The sequence below is a fragment of the Salmo trutta genome, chromosome 32, assembly GCF_901001165.1.
Source record: "Salmo trutta chromosome 32, fSalTru1.1, whole genome shotgun sequence".
Lineage (NCBI taxonomy): Eukaryota > Metazoa > Chordata > Actinopteri > Salmoniformes > Salmonidae > Salmo > Salmo trutta.
The window spans coordinates 38189659-38209274 of record NC_042988.1 but is presented as its reverse complement, the minus strand read 5'-3'; the positions used below and the strand labels follow the sequence as shown (position 1 = coordinate 38209274).

At 41.6% G+C, this 19616-nt stretch overlaps 1 protein-coding gene and 1 long non-coding RNA gene across 2 annotated transcripts; one reads left to right on the top strand and one right to left on the bottom strand.

Moving 5' to 3' along the window:
* Positions 1-572: 572 nt before the first annotated feature.
* On the bottom strand, positions 573-16165 carry LOC115171841 (inward rectifier potassium channel 16-like). The gene is made up of 2 exons (XM_029729022.1): positions 15997-16165; positions 573-2090 (listed from the first exon to the last, which is right to left on the bottom strand). The coding sequence occupies exon 2, from the start codon at positions 2045-2047 to the stop codon at positions 896-898; it is 1152 nt and encodes a 383-aa protein (XP_029584882.1). The 5' UTR covers positions 2048-2090; positions 15997-16165; the 3' UTR covers positions 573-895.
* Positions 16166-16435: 270 nt separating this feature from the next.
* Positions 16436-18759, top strand: LOC115171842 (uncharacterized). Its single transcript, XR_003871261.1, has 2 exons — positions 16436-16847; positions 18525-18759. It is a non-coding gene; the product is annotated as an uncharacterized LOC115171842 (long non-coding RNA).
* Positions 18760-19616: the final 857 nt, after the last annotated feature.

The following is a 19616-nucleotide window of genomic DNA, read 5'->3' as shown; positions in this document are numbered from 1 at the left end:
TTAAAAATAATACTACAATTTTGTTATAATAATATACATTATTTAAAAAATATATGCTTTATTTTAATCAACCTTACACTAAGTAATAGTTTATTAAGTCATCTTATATACTTTTTTGGGTATACCAGTCTACAGTACAGCACGCACGCACACACACACACACACGCACACACACACACACACACACACACACACACACACACACACACACACACACACACACACACACACACACACACACACACACACACACACACACACACACACACACACACACTGAACACACACACACACACTGAACACACACACTGAACACACGGTGGTGATATAGAGGTACTGGCGCAGTAGTCAGTGATAACCAACAGCTATGTGATTTAACCCCAGTGTAGAATGTGATGTAGGTTGAATTAAACACATGGTTTAGAATGGAACTGTAAATATATTGCATATGACTATTCACTACAATGCACAATAATCTTCATCTTTTTGACTTTCCACTAAAGAAACATGGAGGTATTTTTGTATTTGAATAAAACTTTATGACCATCACATCAGAAAAAAAGTATATTTATTTTAAATTTGGTGCAGTCTGTCCATCACAACAAAGACGTTCAAATGAGGCCAGACCTCGTACATCAGATGTGACTTCAACAATGAACGCTTTGTTTATTTAACTGATAGAAAATAACATTTAGTTCAATTATTACATTCATAAAGGAAATTACAAAGGAGTATAAAATATGATATAAAATAGTTATTTACAATGAAACTACCCTATTACACTTACTCAAGTCCTTTACTGAAGTCCTGTGCGATAATGTACTACATAACGATAATGTAATAATACCATAATGTAGTTATCTGTCTCTGCTGTTTTGGGATTATCACAGCGTCATCAGAGCCACGCCTCCTGAACCACCTCTTTACTGACATCAGCCAAGGACCTCCGGAATTTCCTGCTCGATCTTACAAACGGCTGCTGCGATTGGACGACAGACTCCGTGGTCGGCGGTCTCCCCCTGTCACTCTCCTGGGCACTGACCACGGGTGTCTGCACACAGGTGGTCTGATGAAACAGGGCATAGTCTACTTTGTAGTGCCTCCTCCCCACCTGCACCATGTCCTGGAAGCGCTGGCCCCAGCGGATGTCCGCCGGGGTGTAAGACGTGCGTGTCTGGTGCAGGATGCCTGTGGAGTCACCGGTGTAGGTGAAGGAGACTATCAGGTCAAAGTCCTCCTCCGTCAAGCTGTCTGGTCCCAGGCTGTAGAGGGGGCTCCCAGGCTCCAGCTTGTGAACGATGCTGGCCGGGGTGGCCAGGATGAGGTGTCTACTCTGGATGTCTAGGTCCTGGTAAGTCACAGAGATCATCCCAGAGGGGTGCTTCATGGGGCGGACCAGCTGCGCCCGGGCGGTGCCTTCCAGGATGTGGTTCCTGCGGAAGTCGGCGATGCGCCACACAAGGCACAGGGCGCCGTCGCGCGCGTTGACCACGGCGCAGCTGCTGAAGCCCACTGTCTGCGCCCTCTTGCTCGCGCACGCCATTTTGGCCACGGTGATGCCGATGACGACTGTGTCGATGAAGCAACTCATCAGGGCCTGGATAGTCACCACCACGATGGCCACCATGCAGTTCTCCGTCATCACCCGGAAACCGTAGCCGATAGTCGCCTGGGTCGACATGGAGTACAGGAAGGCGGAGGTGAAACTGCGGACGTTCGCCACACATGGAGCCGTGTCATGGTCCTCCAGGTCTTTGTGGACGTAGGCGATCAGGAAGTAGAGGAGGCTGAAGAAGAGCCAGGAGAGGATGTAGGAGAGGCAGAAGATGAGGAGCATGACCCTCCAGCGGAGCTCCACAAGCGTGGTGAAGATGTCGGCCAGGAAGAAGCTCCACTGGCCCGGGGACTGGTGGAACACCACGGGGCAGCTACCGTCCTTTAGCATGTAGCGGAGTCTCTTCTCCCCCTCCCCCCGGCCAAGATGTCCTCTGCCCATGGTGTGTGTCGTGATGTGGTGGGTATCGATGATACACTGCTGCTGGTCCATGCCTGGACTTATTTTGACAAGGGCTCTTGTGCCGTGCCTCCCCCTGCAAAATATATATATTTGTGAGGTTAGTGGGATTAGTAAAACAAAAAATGATATATACTGTACACAGTCCTATAGGTAGAAGTACACGTAAAGTTAACTGTTTTTATTAGGTCTAGTTTAGTCTCTTTTTACAAGGGTTTAGGTTAGGAAAGGATGTTATTGGTGAGAGACCATCTCTATTACAAGCCAGCTTAATGTCATCAGGTTCCTCTGTGTTTGTTGAAGAGAACCCTCCATGTTTGAGTAAACAGGCTAGGTCACACCTTGCCTGAGGCTATCAGCACCTGAATGACCGTGACAATGTCATGCCCATGCTGTGAAAACACATTATTATCTTGTTGGCTGATTATTGACGAGAACTGTGATTTGCTAGGGGGAACACAGTAAAAAGCTGTGCGATTACATTCAATGATAGTCCAAATTATATCCACATTCATTCATTTCAATAAATATTTTCCATAATTTTACGGTAATGAAGACAGGATGAGTCAAAATGAAAGGCAAAATCAGATGTTGACAAATGAACATGCCTTTGTGAAACCTCATGTGCAGTGTGATTACTGTAACCAAGACAGCCAAAAGGAGAGAAACTTCTGGGTTTTCCCTTCCTTTGTGTTGGCTTCACTAGTCATCCAGAAAGTTCCATTCATTTGTCCTAACATGCTATACAACCACAGCACATGCATTGCCTATTCCCATTGGCAACAAAAGTTTAACGTCATTTGAAAGGTTGTACTTTCCTTCATTGCAGGTTTTTCTAGACGGGATACTTTGAAAAACTGGAGCCTTCTTCATTGTGCCCTCAAACTTGATCTAGCGACTCTCAATGTAAACATTGAAGAGTTTTCTGGTAAAAACCAGTCTTTCCTGGTATAGTTTCACCATGCCATCTTACTGAGCTACGGATTGTATTATACCTCACAGATCAACAGTAACCATGGGAATAGACCTTAAATCCCTCACCTAGTCCAAGTATTGATCCTTTCACCCTTTGATCTGGGCATTATCAGAACACGTCTAGAAAGATTCAACTAGGATTTAGGCTGGGGGGGGAAAGAGATCATCCTTGTTTCTTACCAGGAAAGGACCTCATTTTAATCAGACAGACTTGGCCTGTCTGATTAAAATGTTTTACCCTGCTCTGCCCCAGAACAACGGAAAACAGAGGACAATGTGCATGTCTATTTAAAACACTGCTACAATTAAGATTACTTGAGGTGGATGACACACTGAACTGAGAAGTTCACAAAACCTGTGTTTCTGTGTCAAGCATCATTATAATATTTACAATGTAGCTTTTTTTGTTTTTACTTGCTACTTTTTTTTACTTACAAGCTGCAACTTTAAAACAGCTAACTATGCCTTTCGTTAAATACTCAGCACGTATTACTTTCTTCACACCTACAGTGTGTTCATCATACTTTAAATGACTGAGCTAACCTGGTGACTATATTAATGATGAGTCAGCTAACAGGTGCCATTATATCGCAATAAAGGTGCCAATTCATAAGCAACTGAATTCTTAAACACTGTCAGTCTAGAGTCCGTTCCAACTTCTCTTTCCCTGTATTGAGAATAATTGTATTGGGTCATTAACTATAACCCTGAGCTCTGTGTAGTTACTAAGCTCTTTTGACTTTGAGGATAAATTATTATCCTGCATTTACCACGAATAGCGTTCTCCTCTAAATGTTTCCATAAAAGTCCATCTTTACAGGGATACAGCTAGATTCTGGCAAGTAGGCTGTTTTTCTACGTACCCAGGGTCAGATGAACTCGTGGATACCATATTAAAGTCTCTGCGTGCAGTATGATGTCTCTAGCGCTAGTGTAGGCTACCGTGCCTGCAGACTTCTAGCCATTGCGCTAACGCTAGTTAGCATTGGCTCACAAAAATACCTCTAACTTTCTTAATACTGCACGCAGAGACAGAAAAATGGTATCCACCAGTTCATCTGACACTGGGTACGTAGAAATATGGCTTACTCGAAGGCCAAACGTTCTCCAATAACAGTATACCCGTTTATTGCAGCATTTTTGTTTTTCTTTACAGCACAAACAATCTCACCAAACAAACTCCCACGAATGCGTACAATGACATGATAAAAGGGATATTTACCCAAATTACTAATTTACATACTGTTTTCCTTACCCAGTAAAAAATGCTAATATCAAGACTATTGACTTGCATTGGATTTGTGTCACAAAAGCTAAGAAGTTAGCATTTGTAAATAGTGGCCAGGTAAACAAAACCAACACATTGATTGCTGTCATACCTTGTCCATAGACTGCTTACAGCAAGTGAAAAGCCCAATCCACGATTGTCTGTGGGTTTTCCCCTGTACTTGATTGATGAAGTAAGGTCACTGATGAGTAAGGATCTCCCCTCACCAGGTTGCTTAGGTCTTAATTGAAAGAAAAAACAAAAAATAGCAGACACTAGGCCCTCCATGGAATGAGTTTAACACCCCTGGTTTACAGGGTAAGGAAACCAATATGTAATTTTGTAATTTGGCTAAACTATATCTTTTTAATTGGTTTCATTTATCCAGGTTGGCTAGTTGAGAACAAGTTCTCATTTACAACTGCGACCTGGCCAAGATAAAGCAAAGCAGTGCGACACAAACAACAACACAGAGTTCCACATGGAATAAACAAACATACAGTCAATAACACAATAGACAAAAAAGTCTAAATACAGTGTGTGCAAATGAGGTAAGATAAGGGAGGTAAGACAATAAATAGGCCATAGTGGTGAAATAATTTCAATTTAGCAATTAAACACTGGAGTGATAGATGTGCAGAAGATGAGTGTGCAAGTAGAGATACTGGGGTGCAAAGGAGCAAAACAATAAATAACAGTATGGGGATGAGGTAGTTGGATGGGCTATGTACATGTGCAGTGATCTGTGAGCTGCTCTGACAGCTGGTGCTTAAAGTTAGTGAAGGAGGTATGGGTCTCCAGCTTCAGTGATTTTTTCAGTTCATTCCAGTCATTGGCAGCAGAGAAACGGAAGTAAAGGCGGCCAAAGGAGGAATTGGCTTTGGGGGTGACCAGTGAAATATACCTGCTGGAGCGCGTGCTACGGGTGGGTGCTGCGATGGTGACCAGTGAGCTGAGATAAGACATTAAGTTCTGATTATTGCATATGTACAGCACGCAAAATTATGACTTCTAAATATTTCAGATAATTGTTGATAATCTAATTGTAGATGAATGACCATGCTTCCATGTCCTTTAAGGACAGCATTATAGTTACAATGCTGTCCTTTATAGGTAGACTCATCGATTTGACGGAGATGCAGAAAGTAAACAGCTTATTGGGTACATTTCCACAACAACTAACAGCGTGACGCGTGAGGCTCAACTTCTCTGCTGTTTTGGTCCCGTGGCTACCACCCAGTGAACAGCATGAAGAAAAGCCCTGCACATACTGCACATACTGATACTGTATTTGACTGTGTGAGAGCAAAGTCTACCTTTAAACATATGTAATAAAATATATTTTAAAAAGTGTTTCATCTAGTGGATTTATGACTTTATTGAGTCTGAATACTTATGCTTATCTCTGGTTTATAATCATTAATGGCAGTGATGTAAAATACTTACGGTGCCTTCGGAAATTATTCAGACCTCTTGTATTTTTCCACATTTTGTCACTTTACGTAAAATTGTCCCCCCCCCCCATCTACACACAATACCCCATAATGACAAAGCAAAAACAGTTTTTAGATTTTTTTTGCACATTTTTTACAGATAAAAAATGAAATATCACATTTACATAAGTATTCAGACCCTTTACTCAGTACTTTCTGAAGCCCCTTTGGCAGAAAATACAGCCTTGAGTATTCTTGGTTATGACGTTACAAGCTTGGCACACCTGTATTTGGGGAGTTTCTCTCATTCTTCTCTGCAGATTCTCTCAAGCTCTGTCAGGTTGGATGGGGAGCGTCGCTGCACAGCTATTTTCAGGTCTCTACAGAGATGTTCGATCGGGTTCAAGTCTGGGCTCTGGCTGGGCCACTCGAGGACATTCAGAGACTTGTCCCGAAGCCACTCCTGCGTTGTCTTGGCTGTGTGCTTAGGGTCATTGTCCTCTTGGAAGGTAAACCTTCACCCCAGTCTGAGGTCCTGAGCGCTCTGGAGCAGGTTTTCATTAAGGATCTCTCCGTACTTTGCTCCATTCATCTTTGCCTCGATCCTGACTAGTCTCCCAGTCCCTGGTGCTGAAAAACATCCCCACAGCATGAAGCTGCCACCACCATGCCTCACTGTAGGGATGGTGCCAGGTTTCCTCCAGACGTGACGCTTGGCATTCAGGCCAAAGAGTTCAATCTTGGTTTCATCAGACCAGAGAATTTTGTTTCTCATGGTCTGAGAGTCCTTAAGGTGCCTTTTGGCACCTAAGTGGGCTATAATTTGCCTTTTACTGAGGAGTGGCTTCCGTCTGGCCACTACCATAAAAGCCTGATTGGTGGAGTGCTGCAGAGATGGTTGTCCTTCTGGAAGGTTGTCCCGTCTCCACAGAGGAACTCTGGAGCTCTGTCAGTGACTATCAGGATCTTGGTCACCTCCCCGACCAAGGCCCTTCTCCCCCGATTGCTCAGTTTGGCCAGGCGTCCAGCTCTAGGAAGAGTCTTGGTGGTTCCAAACTTCTTCCATTTAAGAATGATGGAGGCCACTGTGTTCTTGGGGACCTTCAATGCTGCAGACATTTTTTGGTACACTTCCTCAGATCTGTGCCTCGACCCAATCCTGTCTCAGAGCTCTACGAACAATTCCTTCAACCTCATGTCTTGGTTTTTGCTATGACATGCACTGTCAACTGTGGGACTTTATATAGACAGGTGTGTGTCTTTCCAACTCATGTCCAATCAATTGAATTTACCACAGGTGGACTCCAATCAAGTTATAGAAACATCTCAAGGATGATCAATGGAAACAGGATGCACCTGAGCTCAATTTCAAGTCTCATAACAAAGGGTCTGAATACTTACTGTATGTAAATAAGGTATTTCTGTTTTTCATTTGTATTTCTAAAAACCTGTTTTTGCTTTGTTATTATGGGGTATTGTTTGTCGATTGATGAGAAAAAAATAGATTTAATACATTTTAGAATAAGGCTGTAACGTAACAAAATGTGGAAAAAGTCAAGGGGTCTGAATACTTTCTGAATGCACTGTAAGTAAAAATAGTTTAAGGTACTACTCTGTACTTTACTATTTATATTCTTGACAACTTTTAATTTTACGTCATTACATTCCTAAATAAAATGTATGTATTTTTTACTCCATACATTTTCCCTGACACCCAAAAGTACTTGTTACATTTTAATGCTTAGCTGGTCATGAAAATGGTCCAATTCACGCACTTATCAAGAGAACATCCCTGGTCATCCCTACTGCCTCTGTTCTGGTGGACTCACTAAATACACATGCTTCGTTTGTAAATGATGTCTGAGTGTTGGAGTGTACCCCTGGCTCTCCATAAATACAAATAAATAAAAAACAGTGCCGTCTAGTTTGCTGCTAGGGGGCAGTATTGAGAATTTTGAAAAAAATATGTGCCCATTTTTAACTGCCACCTACACCAACTCAGAAGCTAGGATATGCATATTATTACCAGATTTGGATAGAAAACACTCTGAATTTTCTAAAACTGTTTGAATGGTGTCTGTAAGTATAACAAAACTCATATGGCAGGCAAAAACCTGAGAAAACCTGAGAGAAAAAAATAATTTTGTGGCTGTACTATTTTTTGAGTCATTGTTTAATAGATACCACAGTGAGAACGGATTCATTTCGCAACTCCTACGGCTTCCACTTGATGTCAGCGATCTTTATAAAGTTGTTTGAAGCGTCTATGATGAACAGAGATCGAATTAGAATGCAGGGAAGTTGACGTCCCTGGGATGTCGTCACTTCCATTATTGCCTGCACCTGCGCAATCATGTGACGCGAGACATTTTTCAAAAACGTTTTTCTAGACACAGGAGAGGTCGGGTTCAAACATTACTGATGTTTCAGGTTAAAAATGGCTCTAAAGATTGATGCTAAACAACGTTTGACATGTTTGAACGAACGTAAATAGATTATTTTTTTTACTTTTTTTACTTTTCGCCGTGACTTCCCACCCCCCCCGCGCTACTTTTTAGTAGCCACCGAAGCGCTAACAACATGGAACAACTTGGAGTTATTTGGACATCAATTATGAACTTTGTCAAAAGAAACCACATTTGTTGTGGTCCTGGGATTCCTGGAAGTGCCAATGGATGAAGATAATCAAAGGTAAGGGATTATTGACAATAGCATTATTGATATTACATGGTTACAAGATGATGCTAACCTATATAGCCTAGCCTATTGTTCTTAGCACAGCACCCGGTTTATTGCAACTTGTGATTTCCCAGTAAAGTTATTTTGAAATCTGGCAATACAGTAGCATTTACGAAATGTTAAACTATAATTATTTGAATGACAATATTATAATTTACCAATGTTTTCGAATAGTAATTTTGTAAATTGTAACGTTGTTCACCGGAAGCATTTCAGAGAAGAAAAAAATCTGAATTTCACCGCTACTGTAAAATGCTGTTTTTGGATATAAATATGAACTTGATGGAACAAAAAATGCATGTATTGTATAACATAATGTCCTAGGAGTGTCATCTGATGAAGATCATCAAAGGTTAGTGCTGCATTTAGCTGTGGTTTTGGTTTTTGTGACATTATATGCTAGCTTGAAAAATGGGTGTGTGATTATTTCTGGCTGGCTACTCTCCTGACATAATCTAATGTTTTGCTTTCGTTGTAAAGCCTTTTTTTTGTAACAGTATTTTTTATTGGAGTTTCACAATTTTCACCCATATCAAGAGATACAACAACAAAGACAAGGCAAAAAAAAACAGCACTCGCTTACACATATCCGTATGTATGCACGCACGTACACACACACCCACCGTTTCCCTCTCCCCGCTTCTCTCACCCCATCCCCCCCATTGCATCCCTCAATACATACATTTTAAACAAACATAAACAGAAAAAAATAACAATAAAGACATAATAAATAAATAAAATAAAATGCTCAGTTTAAACCAAGAAGTTGAGTTCCTCACACGGACCGTACAGTGTAATTCTGGAATACATAGATCACCATTCTAAGAGAATCCTTGCAGCATAATAGCTGATACTTCAGGTTCTAGGTAATTTAGGTAAGGTTCCCATACTTTGTAGAACTGATCTGTCTTAGAGTGCAATGTACATGTCAGATATTCCAGCGGGACCCATTCAAATAGTATCTTATGCCAATCTTTAATAGAGGGAACCTTATCACTAATCCACTGTAAAAGTATGTTTTTTCTCGCTGCGAAGGTGAGGATGTTGTAAAGCCTCCTCTTACCCACAGAAGTTACATGCCTACTAGGGAGACCTAACAGTAGAGAAACTGGGTCCAATTCTAGATCGACCCCTAGGATCTTTTCAATCTCTTGCAGAACACCAGACCAATATCTTTGTATTTTGGGACATGACCATAAACAATGTGTTAGGGTGCCTGTATCAGTTTTACATTTGAGACACTGAGGAGAGGAGGAAGCGGGGCTAAATGCATGTCTGCGATTTGGGGATATATGCAATCTGTGTATTATTCTTAATTGAATTGCTCTAGTACGATTACATATAGATATTGTTTTTGCATATTTCCAAATGTCCTCCCACATCTCTTCGTCAATGGTAACAGACAGTTCTTTCTCCCACACTTGTTTCACTCTCTGTGTGTCGACAGCGGAAAAGGACCTTAAAGCATCATAAAACAGACTTACAGACATTTTCCTTTGTGGGGAAAAAAGCATTCTTTCAATGACAGACATATCAGGGTTACCAATTAAGGTGGTGCTCTTCAGAATATAGTGTCTTACTTGTAGGAAACGGAAAAAGTCCTGCTTTGGGAGTTGATATTTCTCGACCATCTGCTCAAATGACAATAAAATCTTATCCGCAAATAAGTCATTTAGTCTGCGTATGCCCTTATTAAGCCAAACGTTAAAGCCAGCATCCAGCAATCCTGGGACAAAATCTGGGTTGTTAAGAATTGGGGTAAGAGCAGAGGTTAGTTTGGACCTTCCCAGGAAACGTTGAACTGACCTCCATACTTTGAGTGTGTTAAGTGTAATGGGGTTGTTACAGCGATCTTTTACAGACTTGAAACTTGTGAGAAACAAAAGGTCCTGTAAAGGGTAGTTTGAAAGAGAAGTCTCAATGTCTAACCAAATAGAGGAGTCATCGTTTGTGATCCAGTCTGAGATATAACATAGGTGGGCACACCACTGATAGAGCCTGATATTGGGTAGATCCAAGCCACCCATAGAATTTGGCAGCTGCAATATTGCCATCTTAAGTCTTGGCTTGCGTTTACTCCATATAAAGGAACTTAGCCATCCATTTACATCCTTTATTACCTTATTGGAGAGTAATACTGGGATCATTTGGATTGGGTAAAGTAGCCTAGGTAAAATGTTCATTTTCAAGAGGGATATTCTACCCAACCATGAAATCGGAAGAGAGTTCCAGCGCTCCAGATCCTGTCTTATTGTGTCAAACAAGGGAACAAAATTGGCTTTGTACATTTGTTGGAATTTAGGAGTTACAAATATACCCAGATACGTAAAACCTGAGGGAGACCATTTAAAAGGGAAGGGGGGAGAAGTGTTAGGTACAGAGTGAAGGTTACCAAGTGGCATAGCCTCTGATTTAGTTAGGTTAATCTTGTAGCCTGAGAATTCGCTGAATAACTCAATAGTGTTAATCAGAGATGTGATTGAAGTCTCGGGATTAGAAATGAATATCAGGACATCATCAGCATACAAGCTTATTTTATGGTGAACATCACCAATGAGCAGCCCCTGTATAGCAGGCGTTACCCTGATGGCCTCGGCCAGTGGTTCCATAACAAGTGCAAATAGGAGGGGGGACAGAGGACAGCCCTGTCTGGTACCTCTGTGTATAGAGAAGCTATTTGACCGTAGTCCATTAGTAAGGACAGCAGCCTGAGGATCATCATATAAAACTTTCACCCATTTTATAAAGTTGTCCCCCAGACCAAATTTATTTAGAGCAAAGAATAGGTAAGACCACTCCACACGATCAAATGCTTTCTCAGCATCTAGGGAGAGCACAAGACCATCCATAGCACTTTGTTGGTAGACTTCAATTACATTAAGGAGCCGTCTGACATTGTTACATGACCTACGTCCCTTAATGAAGCCAGTTTGGTCTCCTTTCACAATTAGTGGCAGTGAGTCCTCTAATCTTGTGGCTAGGATTTTAGAAAGCAATTTTCTATCCACATTCAGAAGGGAAATTGGTCTGTACGAGGAACAAGACTCCGGACATTTTCCCTTTTTGAGAATAAGTGATATGTTGGCTTCTCGCAGCGTTTGGGGGAGCTGGTCATTTGAAAATGAGTGGTTAAACATATCACGCAATGGCTCAAGGATCAGGCCATGGAACTCTTTATAGAACTCACTACAAAACCCGTCCGGTCCTGGGGCCTTACCATTTTGCAGATTCTTAATTGCGGACATTATCTCTTCCTCAGTAATAGGGGCATTAAGGAGAGACTTCTGTTCTTCGGAGATAGTAGGGAGCTCAATCTTAGAAAAGAAGTTCTCCATTAACTTGGGTGCGTCATTTGGCAGTTCTGAGGCGTAAAGATTTGCATAAAATGTCTTAAATGAGTCATTTATCAATTTATTTTCATATAAATGATTGCCATCAGAATCAGTAATAGCCGCAATTGACTGTGAGTCAGCTCTCTTATTAGCTAGGTACGCCAAGTACTTTCCTGGCTTATCGCCATGTTCATATAGCTTTTGCTTGACAAATCTCATTTTCTTTTCAGCGTCCTGTGTTAGGAGGGAGTCCAGCGTTGATCTAATGACTGCTATTTCCTTTAATAGGGCAGGAGTGGGAGTTTTAATGTAGTCCTTCTCTTTAGTTCCCAATTCACCCTCTAGTGTTTTTTGCTTTTCACGCTTTTTCCGCCTCTTAGTGGCTGTGTATGACATAATCAGACCCCTGGCGTACGCCTTACAGGTTTCCCAAAGGAGTGAGGGGTTATCTGTTGATTGAGAGTTAATAGAGAAAAATGCTTTAAACTCTGTAATAAAATATGATGTGAATGTATGGTCTTTAAGAATGGTTGTATTCAACCTCCAATGTCTTGACTGATTGAATGCCCCGTTGAGTTTTATGTCCAGGATCACCTCCGCATGATCAGATATGACTATGCTTCCTATCCTAGCGGATAAAACAGACTGCAGCGACGTCCTGGGCATAAAAAAGTAATCTATTCTAGTCTGACATCCATGAGGTGCAGAGAAAAAAGTGAACTCTCTGTTGGAGGGATGAAAAGCTCTCCAAACATCAGCATACCCCAGATCATCACAAATGGCTGTAAGTGACTTAGCTTGAGGAGAGAGCGAGGCTATACCACTGGGAAGCTTATCAATAAGGGGGTTCAACAAACAATTAAAATCCCCTCCGACCACTGCAGTGTCTGAGTTTAATTCTGAAAAGTCTAGAAATACCTTAGTGAGGAAGTCAGGGGGGTGGGCAGGGGGGAAGTAAATATTCATTATGGAAATGCTCTGCCCTTGTAAAGTACCATTAATTATAACAAAGCGACCCAATTTATCTTTCACACACTTCAAGACCTTAAGTGGCAGGTTCTTTTTCACAAGAATTGCTACACCTCTACTTCTGGATGTAAATGATGAAAAATACACTTGACCAAACCCCCCTTGTTGTAATTTCAGATGCTCCTTATCATTCAAATGGGTTTCTTGTAACAGGGCAATATCAATATTTTCTTTTTTCAAAAAGGATAGTATCTTCTTCCTTTTAATGGGGTTATGGCTCCCTCTAATGTTCCATGTACATACACGTAGTCTGTTACCTGCCATTGCGCTTTGACCATTCAATATCCAGACTGAATCTTACTGTAAAAATGGGGTGGTACCTTTTTCCATGTGTTGAACTCTCCTCTATCTCACTGAGCGTAAACAAACGATATGAACCCTGAAATTGAACTATACAAAACCCAAAAAATAAACATGTAAAAATCCAAAAGGGGGTTTTCCCACTAGCTAACATGCAGGGGATTTCAACTTTCCAATGTAGACTCTTAAGTCCGTATTGCCACTCAATAGCCTCATCCTTTATATATGTGGAAATTAAAATCAATAGAAGAAGATTGAGGCTCTTCCACCTAAAACCAAGCCTGGGCACCAATATAGGTTCACACATATCTCAGTCTGAGCTACGGCGGCAGTTACTTTAGCAAGAAAAATAATACCGATACGAATATTACTGAACAGGAGCACATGAGAACTTACACCACTGTTTCATGATCAGATTCAAAATAAAATAAGACGTTATCCTATGCTGCGGAGGTGCAGCTTAAGGTTATTTACCCGAGAGAGTCAATAAACGCAGCAGCCTCTTCAGATGTGTAGAGTTTTTTAGGCGATCCGTTGACCATAATCTTCAATGTGGCCGGGTACAGCAGTGCGTAGTCGATCTTCATTCTCTTGAGTCGAGCCTTCACCTCATCAAACGCTTTGCGCCTTCGTACAACCGCTGTGGAATAATCATTGAAGAATGAGACCTTTGGACCTTTACGTTGACTACCGTCAGAACCGATGTTTCTAGCCGCATCCATGACGCGCTGCTTGTCGGTAAAGTTGTGGAACTTTATAACCACTGGTCGTGGGCGCTGATTGGGACCGGGTATCGGTGCTTGAGAGCGATGTGCTCTGTCTAGCTTCACACAACCAGCCTTAGTGTCCATTTGTAGGTAGCCAGGGATCCATTCCTCAAAAAATATTACTGAACGTGTCCCTTCAGAATTTTCCGGGAGTCCCACAACACGGATATTGCATCTGCGTCCTCGATTATCCAAGTCGTCAATGTGCTCCGCCATTTCGCGCACCTGCTTCTCAAGTGCTTTTATCTTAGTGTCCATGGATGTAGTTGAAGTTTCCACAGTAGCAATTCTTCCTTCCGCCTCATCAACACGTTTGACAACCCTCTGTAGTTCAGCTGAATGGCCTGCTATTGCTTCCAGGACCGTTCTTATCTTAATATCGATCACTTTAGTAATGTTATCTGTCATCCTTTGAATCACCAGGTCCATTGTGCCTGGATCCGCAATGTTGTTAGATTCGCTAACGTTAGCTAGCTCCTCCTGCACCTCTACAGGGATGACGGTTTTGGTCGACTTCTTAGTAGCTCTGTTGGGCATGTTGTCGGAGATTTTTTGAGAAATAGTCGCCAAGACTCATTGTAGGGTAACTTATTAAGCCAATTCTACCACTTTTTCAAGCTAGGAGATTAATGTAAGGATATAAATTTACGAATACCGCGTGAGCTCGCTGAAACACCGTGTTCTCTCTACGGCGCCATTTTGTTCCCCCGTAAAGCCTTTTTGAAATCAGACAATGTGGTTAGATAAAGGAGAGTCTTGTCTTTAAAATGGTGTAAAATAGTCATATGTTTGAAAAATTGAAGTTTTTGGATTTTTGAGGTGTTGGTAATTCGCGCCACGCTCTATCATTGGATATTGGTGAGGCGTTCCGCTAGCGGAACATCTGTCCTTAACAGGTTTTAAGGTATCTTTCCTTTTACTCAGGTATGTCAATGGGATACTTTTCCACCACTGGTTAATGACATCACAAAAAACTATTTTACACCTCCTGTTTTGCAACTGTGTATTAATTTACAAGAACTAACACATTTGGAAAGGTCTTCAGGTTCCAGTAGCCTATTTCAAAACAAAACTTACAGTCACACTATTTGGAATGTCTGGATTATCCATCTGTAGATGCTCGACAGATGGTCACACTATCAACAAACTCTGTTGTTTAGCAATTGCTTGCAAAGGTTACGGTTAGGGTTAGAATAAGGGTTAAGGTAAAGGTTAAGTTTAGGGTTAGAATAAGGGTTAAGGTTAGGGTTAGAATAAGGGTTAAGGTAAAGGTTAAGTTTAGGGTTAGAATAAGGGTTAGGGTTAGGGTTAGGGTTAAGGTAGGGTAAAGGGTAAAGGTTAAGTTTAGGGTTAGAATAAGGGTTAAGGTTAGGGTTAGAATAAGGGTTAGGGTAAAGGTTAAGTTTAGGGTTAGAATAAGGGTTAAGGTTAGGGTTAGAATAAGGGTTAAGGTTAGGGTTAGAATAAGGGTTAAGGTTAGGGTTAGAATAAGGGTTAAGGTAAAGGTTAAGTTTAGGGTTAGAATAAGGGTTAAGGTTAGGGTTAGAATAAGGGTTAAGGTTAGGGTTAGAATAAGGGTTAAGGTTAGGGTTAGAATAAGGGTTAAGGTTAGGGTTAGAGCTAGGGTTAAAGTAAAGGTTAAGTTTAGGGTTAGAATAAGGGTTAAGGTTAGGGTTAGAGCTAGGGTTATGGTTGTAGATAGTTAGTTGAAATATTACTGATAGTCTACAGATCATCTACAGATGGAGTATCCAAATAAAGTGTAACCACATTTATTTGCTCAGTTTGGGTCCCCCTATCAAAAGTACTGATTCAGAAATGTTAACTTAAATTGAAACATTAGACTTTTGTTGTATAATTAGCTGAGTATAAAGATGGTATGTTTAGATTAACCTGTAACAAACGCTCCACTGACACATTTTTACAGAAACTGAATGTGTGGGTGAAAGACAAGAAAATATCCTCTTTACACAAACACAACCGTGCCTGCCACACACACACCATTCCAAAATGTTTCCACATAAAAACTCACCACAATTAGCCCAGAAAGAAGAAACCAAAAATCACTTGGATACAACACTGCCTGTATAAAAAAGTCAAACCTTATCTAATTTCTGTTACTTAATGATAAGACACTTACTTCAGTCGTAGGTGTGTGTTTGAGACGTGAGGTTGTTTTCACAGACGCAACACAGACAAACAGGTAAATCCGGGCTGCTAAGAGTTGTTACGGTCAGTCTCTCATTTATAACCTATTTACAGGTGAGTGTGACCCTCTGAGGGCAGGACTGGCCCAGAGGCAAAGTCCTATGTCATTGAGTCTGATGATATGGGACCAATCACACCACCCCAGAGAAAAACCCTATTGTGTCGATCCATAAGATTTTATGACCGGTGTAATATATTTACAGACAAATTAAAGTTTCCTTGCTAGATGTCTATGCTATTTCGATTTTCAATATGGAAGAAGGCTTTGTTGAAACACGTTTTATTGCAGTTGGCATAGGGCCAGGAAGTTTTCCTCACCATGAGTGACCTGAGCAGGAAAAGGTCATTTGGTGAATGAAAACTCCTGCGTGGGGACATCCCATGCTTCTGTTTTTACTTCTTGGGATGTTTTAGAGAATTTATCCTGTTATGATGTGGGGGTTAGTTTAGTGTTAGCACACCGTTAGGCAACACACTACCAGGATACACTTCCACACCCCATCCCCATGGCAGCACCAACCTGGTCAAAGGCTCTGCCAGGAAGCCTTGATAAGCACAACAGGTGGTAGCGATCAAGATTGATTGGCAATCTGTGACCAGCTGTCTCTCGGCCTGCCAGTATTTGGAGTTATTTTGTGTTAGTTAACCTCTTTAGTTCAGGCATGCCTCTGTATATTTTATTTTTGGGGCGGTATATATTTATTTTTGGGTTATCACTTTGAATGAATACTAATCTGCTTGGACGACCATGGGAGTCATGACTGAGCTGGGCCTGGACCTAAGGTAGTAAAGCGGATTCAACACACAGTCACATTATCAGGTTTCAGGTATGACCCAGATGCAGTGTCAAAGAAACAAAAGTTGATTTCTCGTACAGGGGCAGGCAAACGACAGGTCAAGGGAGGCAGAGGTCAGTAATCCAGAGAGGGTGCAAAGGTCCAGAACGGCAGACAGTCTCAGGGTAGGGGTAAGCAGGGGTCAATAATCCACAGAGGTGGGGCAAGGTATAGAACGACAGTCAGGGTCAGGGCAGGCAGAACGGTCAAAACCGGGAAGGACTAGAATACAGGAGCAAGAACAGACAGAAGCAGGGGAACAAATGCTGGTAGGTTTCACGAAACAAAACGAACTGGCAACAAACAAACAGAACGCAGGTATAAATACACAGGGATAGGGGATAATGGGGAAGATGGGCGACACCTGGAGGGGGGTGGAGACAAGCACACAGACAGGCGAAACATTTTTTATTTAAAATGTATTTGGGTACATCTTCCCATATTAAATCAACTCATATGATGACTTTTTATAATTATTTTACCATTATGATAACTTTGTGCCAACAGTAGGAGTATGTTATTTCCCTTCATTTAAACGGACTAACATCATGTGAAACTTTGTGTTTAGACCCAACACATTTATGACCAACTAAAATGGTATGATTAACTAATAATGATATTTAATATAGAGCCCTCCCCACTGGTGAGAATGATCAAGGTCCTTGTACACTGTATCTTTGTAATCAGTGATTTTCAAGGCAGTAGCACCAATGACATAAAACTGAGGGATACACATTATACTAGTAAAAATAATGTTTTTTAATAGCCTTCTTTGATTTTTATTGATCTATACAATATATGAAATACTTTAGTTCACTGTCTAGCATAAAAAAAAATAGATATCTCTAAATCCCCAGAACATCACTACAATCCACATCAATCCATTTACAATATTTGTTTATAAAATTGGTCAGAGAGGATATACCAAGTTAGTTGAGTTTCTCTGCCCAAACCCTGACACATCTACTACTGTAAGTGTAACAGTTGTATTTCAGTAGCAATAGCTTCAGAGGAACTGGGCTGGAGAGGGGATGGTTCAGGCCCAATCAATTTGTACAATATTTGGCAGTGTGCTGGACACCTCTGACTGATTCAGGTCAGGTCAGGGTTACGACTCATTTGTGGCACAAAAACGAGAAGCTAGTTTTGAAGTGGGACCTGTTTGTCGAGTTGAAGCGAGCATATTGGAGTAAGGGAACTGTGCTCACATCTACTGTATGCGTTGCTCATTTCACCCCGGAGGACTTCGATGGCTTAATATAACCAGTGGAAGGCAGCACACAGAATGATACTGTCACATCTGCTCCTGCTACACCCCCTAGTGGACATCCGGTGTCTCCTTGACCTGCAGCCATTCCCCCAGTTCTCTCCCTCTCCTTCTCTCCCTCTGTGTGTGATTGTGTGGTTGGAGACAGGTGTGCTGGAGTCAGAGCAGTTTTCCACCAGCTGCAACCCGTTCCATAATCAAGACCTCTACAAATACTCTGTCCTGCCACTTCTACTACTCTGCCAGATCGTAGTCTCTGTTCAGTCAGTCATGCTTCTAGCTATTTGTTGTTATTTAAGATCCTGTATCCTGCTGTGCCTATTTCCTTGCCTGACACTGTTTCACCTCTCACTGCAGTTTTGCCGCTCTGACTCTGGTTCCTGTCTCCTGTTCCACATCTCACCACCCTGCTACCCTGTTATGGATTCAACTCATCACTTCCTTGGATTCCCCTCCAGACCTGTTTACCCTGTCCCAACCCAGCTCACTCCAACCTCAAGCCTCCACATCTGGTTTTCTACAACTCATCCAAGCTTCCCTGGATCTGCACTTCATCTCTCCCTGTGTTACAATAAATATCTTGGTTCATTCATCCCTGTTTCCTGCTCTGAGTCTGCTCTTGGGTTCCCCTGTGCTGCTCCGCTTAACAGATACTCTGACTGAAACCAGGTGCTGTGCATGAATGTGAAACCGGCAACCTCTATTTCATACCGACCTACCGGTACATCGCAAGTGATACACCTACTCATTCAAGGGTTTTTATTTTTACTATTTTCTACATTGTAGAAAAATGACATTAAAACTATGAAATAACACATGGAATCATGTAGTAACCAAAAAAGTGTTAAACAAATCAAAATATATTTTAGATTCTTATAAGAAGCCACCCTTTGCCTTGGCATTCTCTCAACCAGCTTAATGAGGAATGCTATTCCAACAGTCTTGAAGGAGTTTCCACATATGCTGAGCACCCTTTGGCTGCTTTTCCTTCCCTCTGCGGTCAAACTCATTACAAACTATTTTAATAGGGTTGAGGTCGGCTGATTGTGGAGGCCAGGTCATCTGATGCAGCACTCCATCACTCTCCTTTGTCAAATAGCGCTTACACAGCCTGGAGGTGTGTTTAGGGTTATTGTCCTGTTGAAAAACAAATGATAGTCCCACTAAGAGCAAACCAGATGGGATGGTGTATCGCTGCAGAATGCTGTGGTAGCCATGCTGGTTAAGTGTGCCTTGAATTCTAAATAAATCAGTGTCACCAGCAAAGCACCATCACAACATCACACCTCCTCCATGCTTCATGGAGGGAACAACACATCTGTTCACCGACTCTGAGTCTCACAAAGGTCGCAATTGTAAATGAGAACTTGTTCTCAACTTGCCTACCTGGTTAAATAAAGGTGAAATAAATCAAAATAAATAAAAAAGACAAGGTGGTTGGAAATAAAA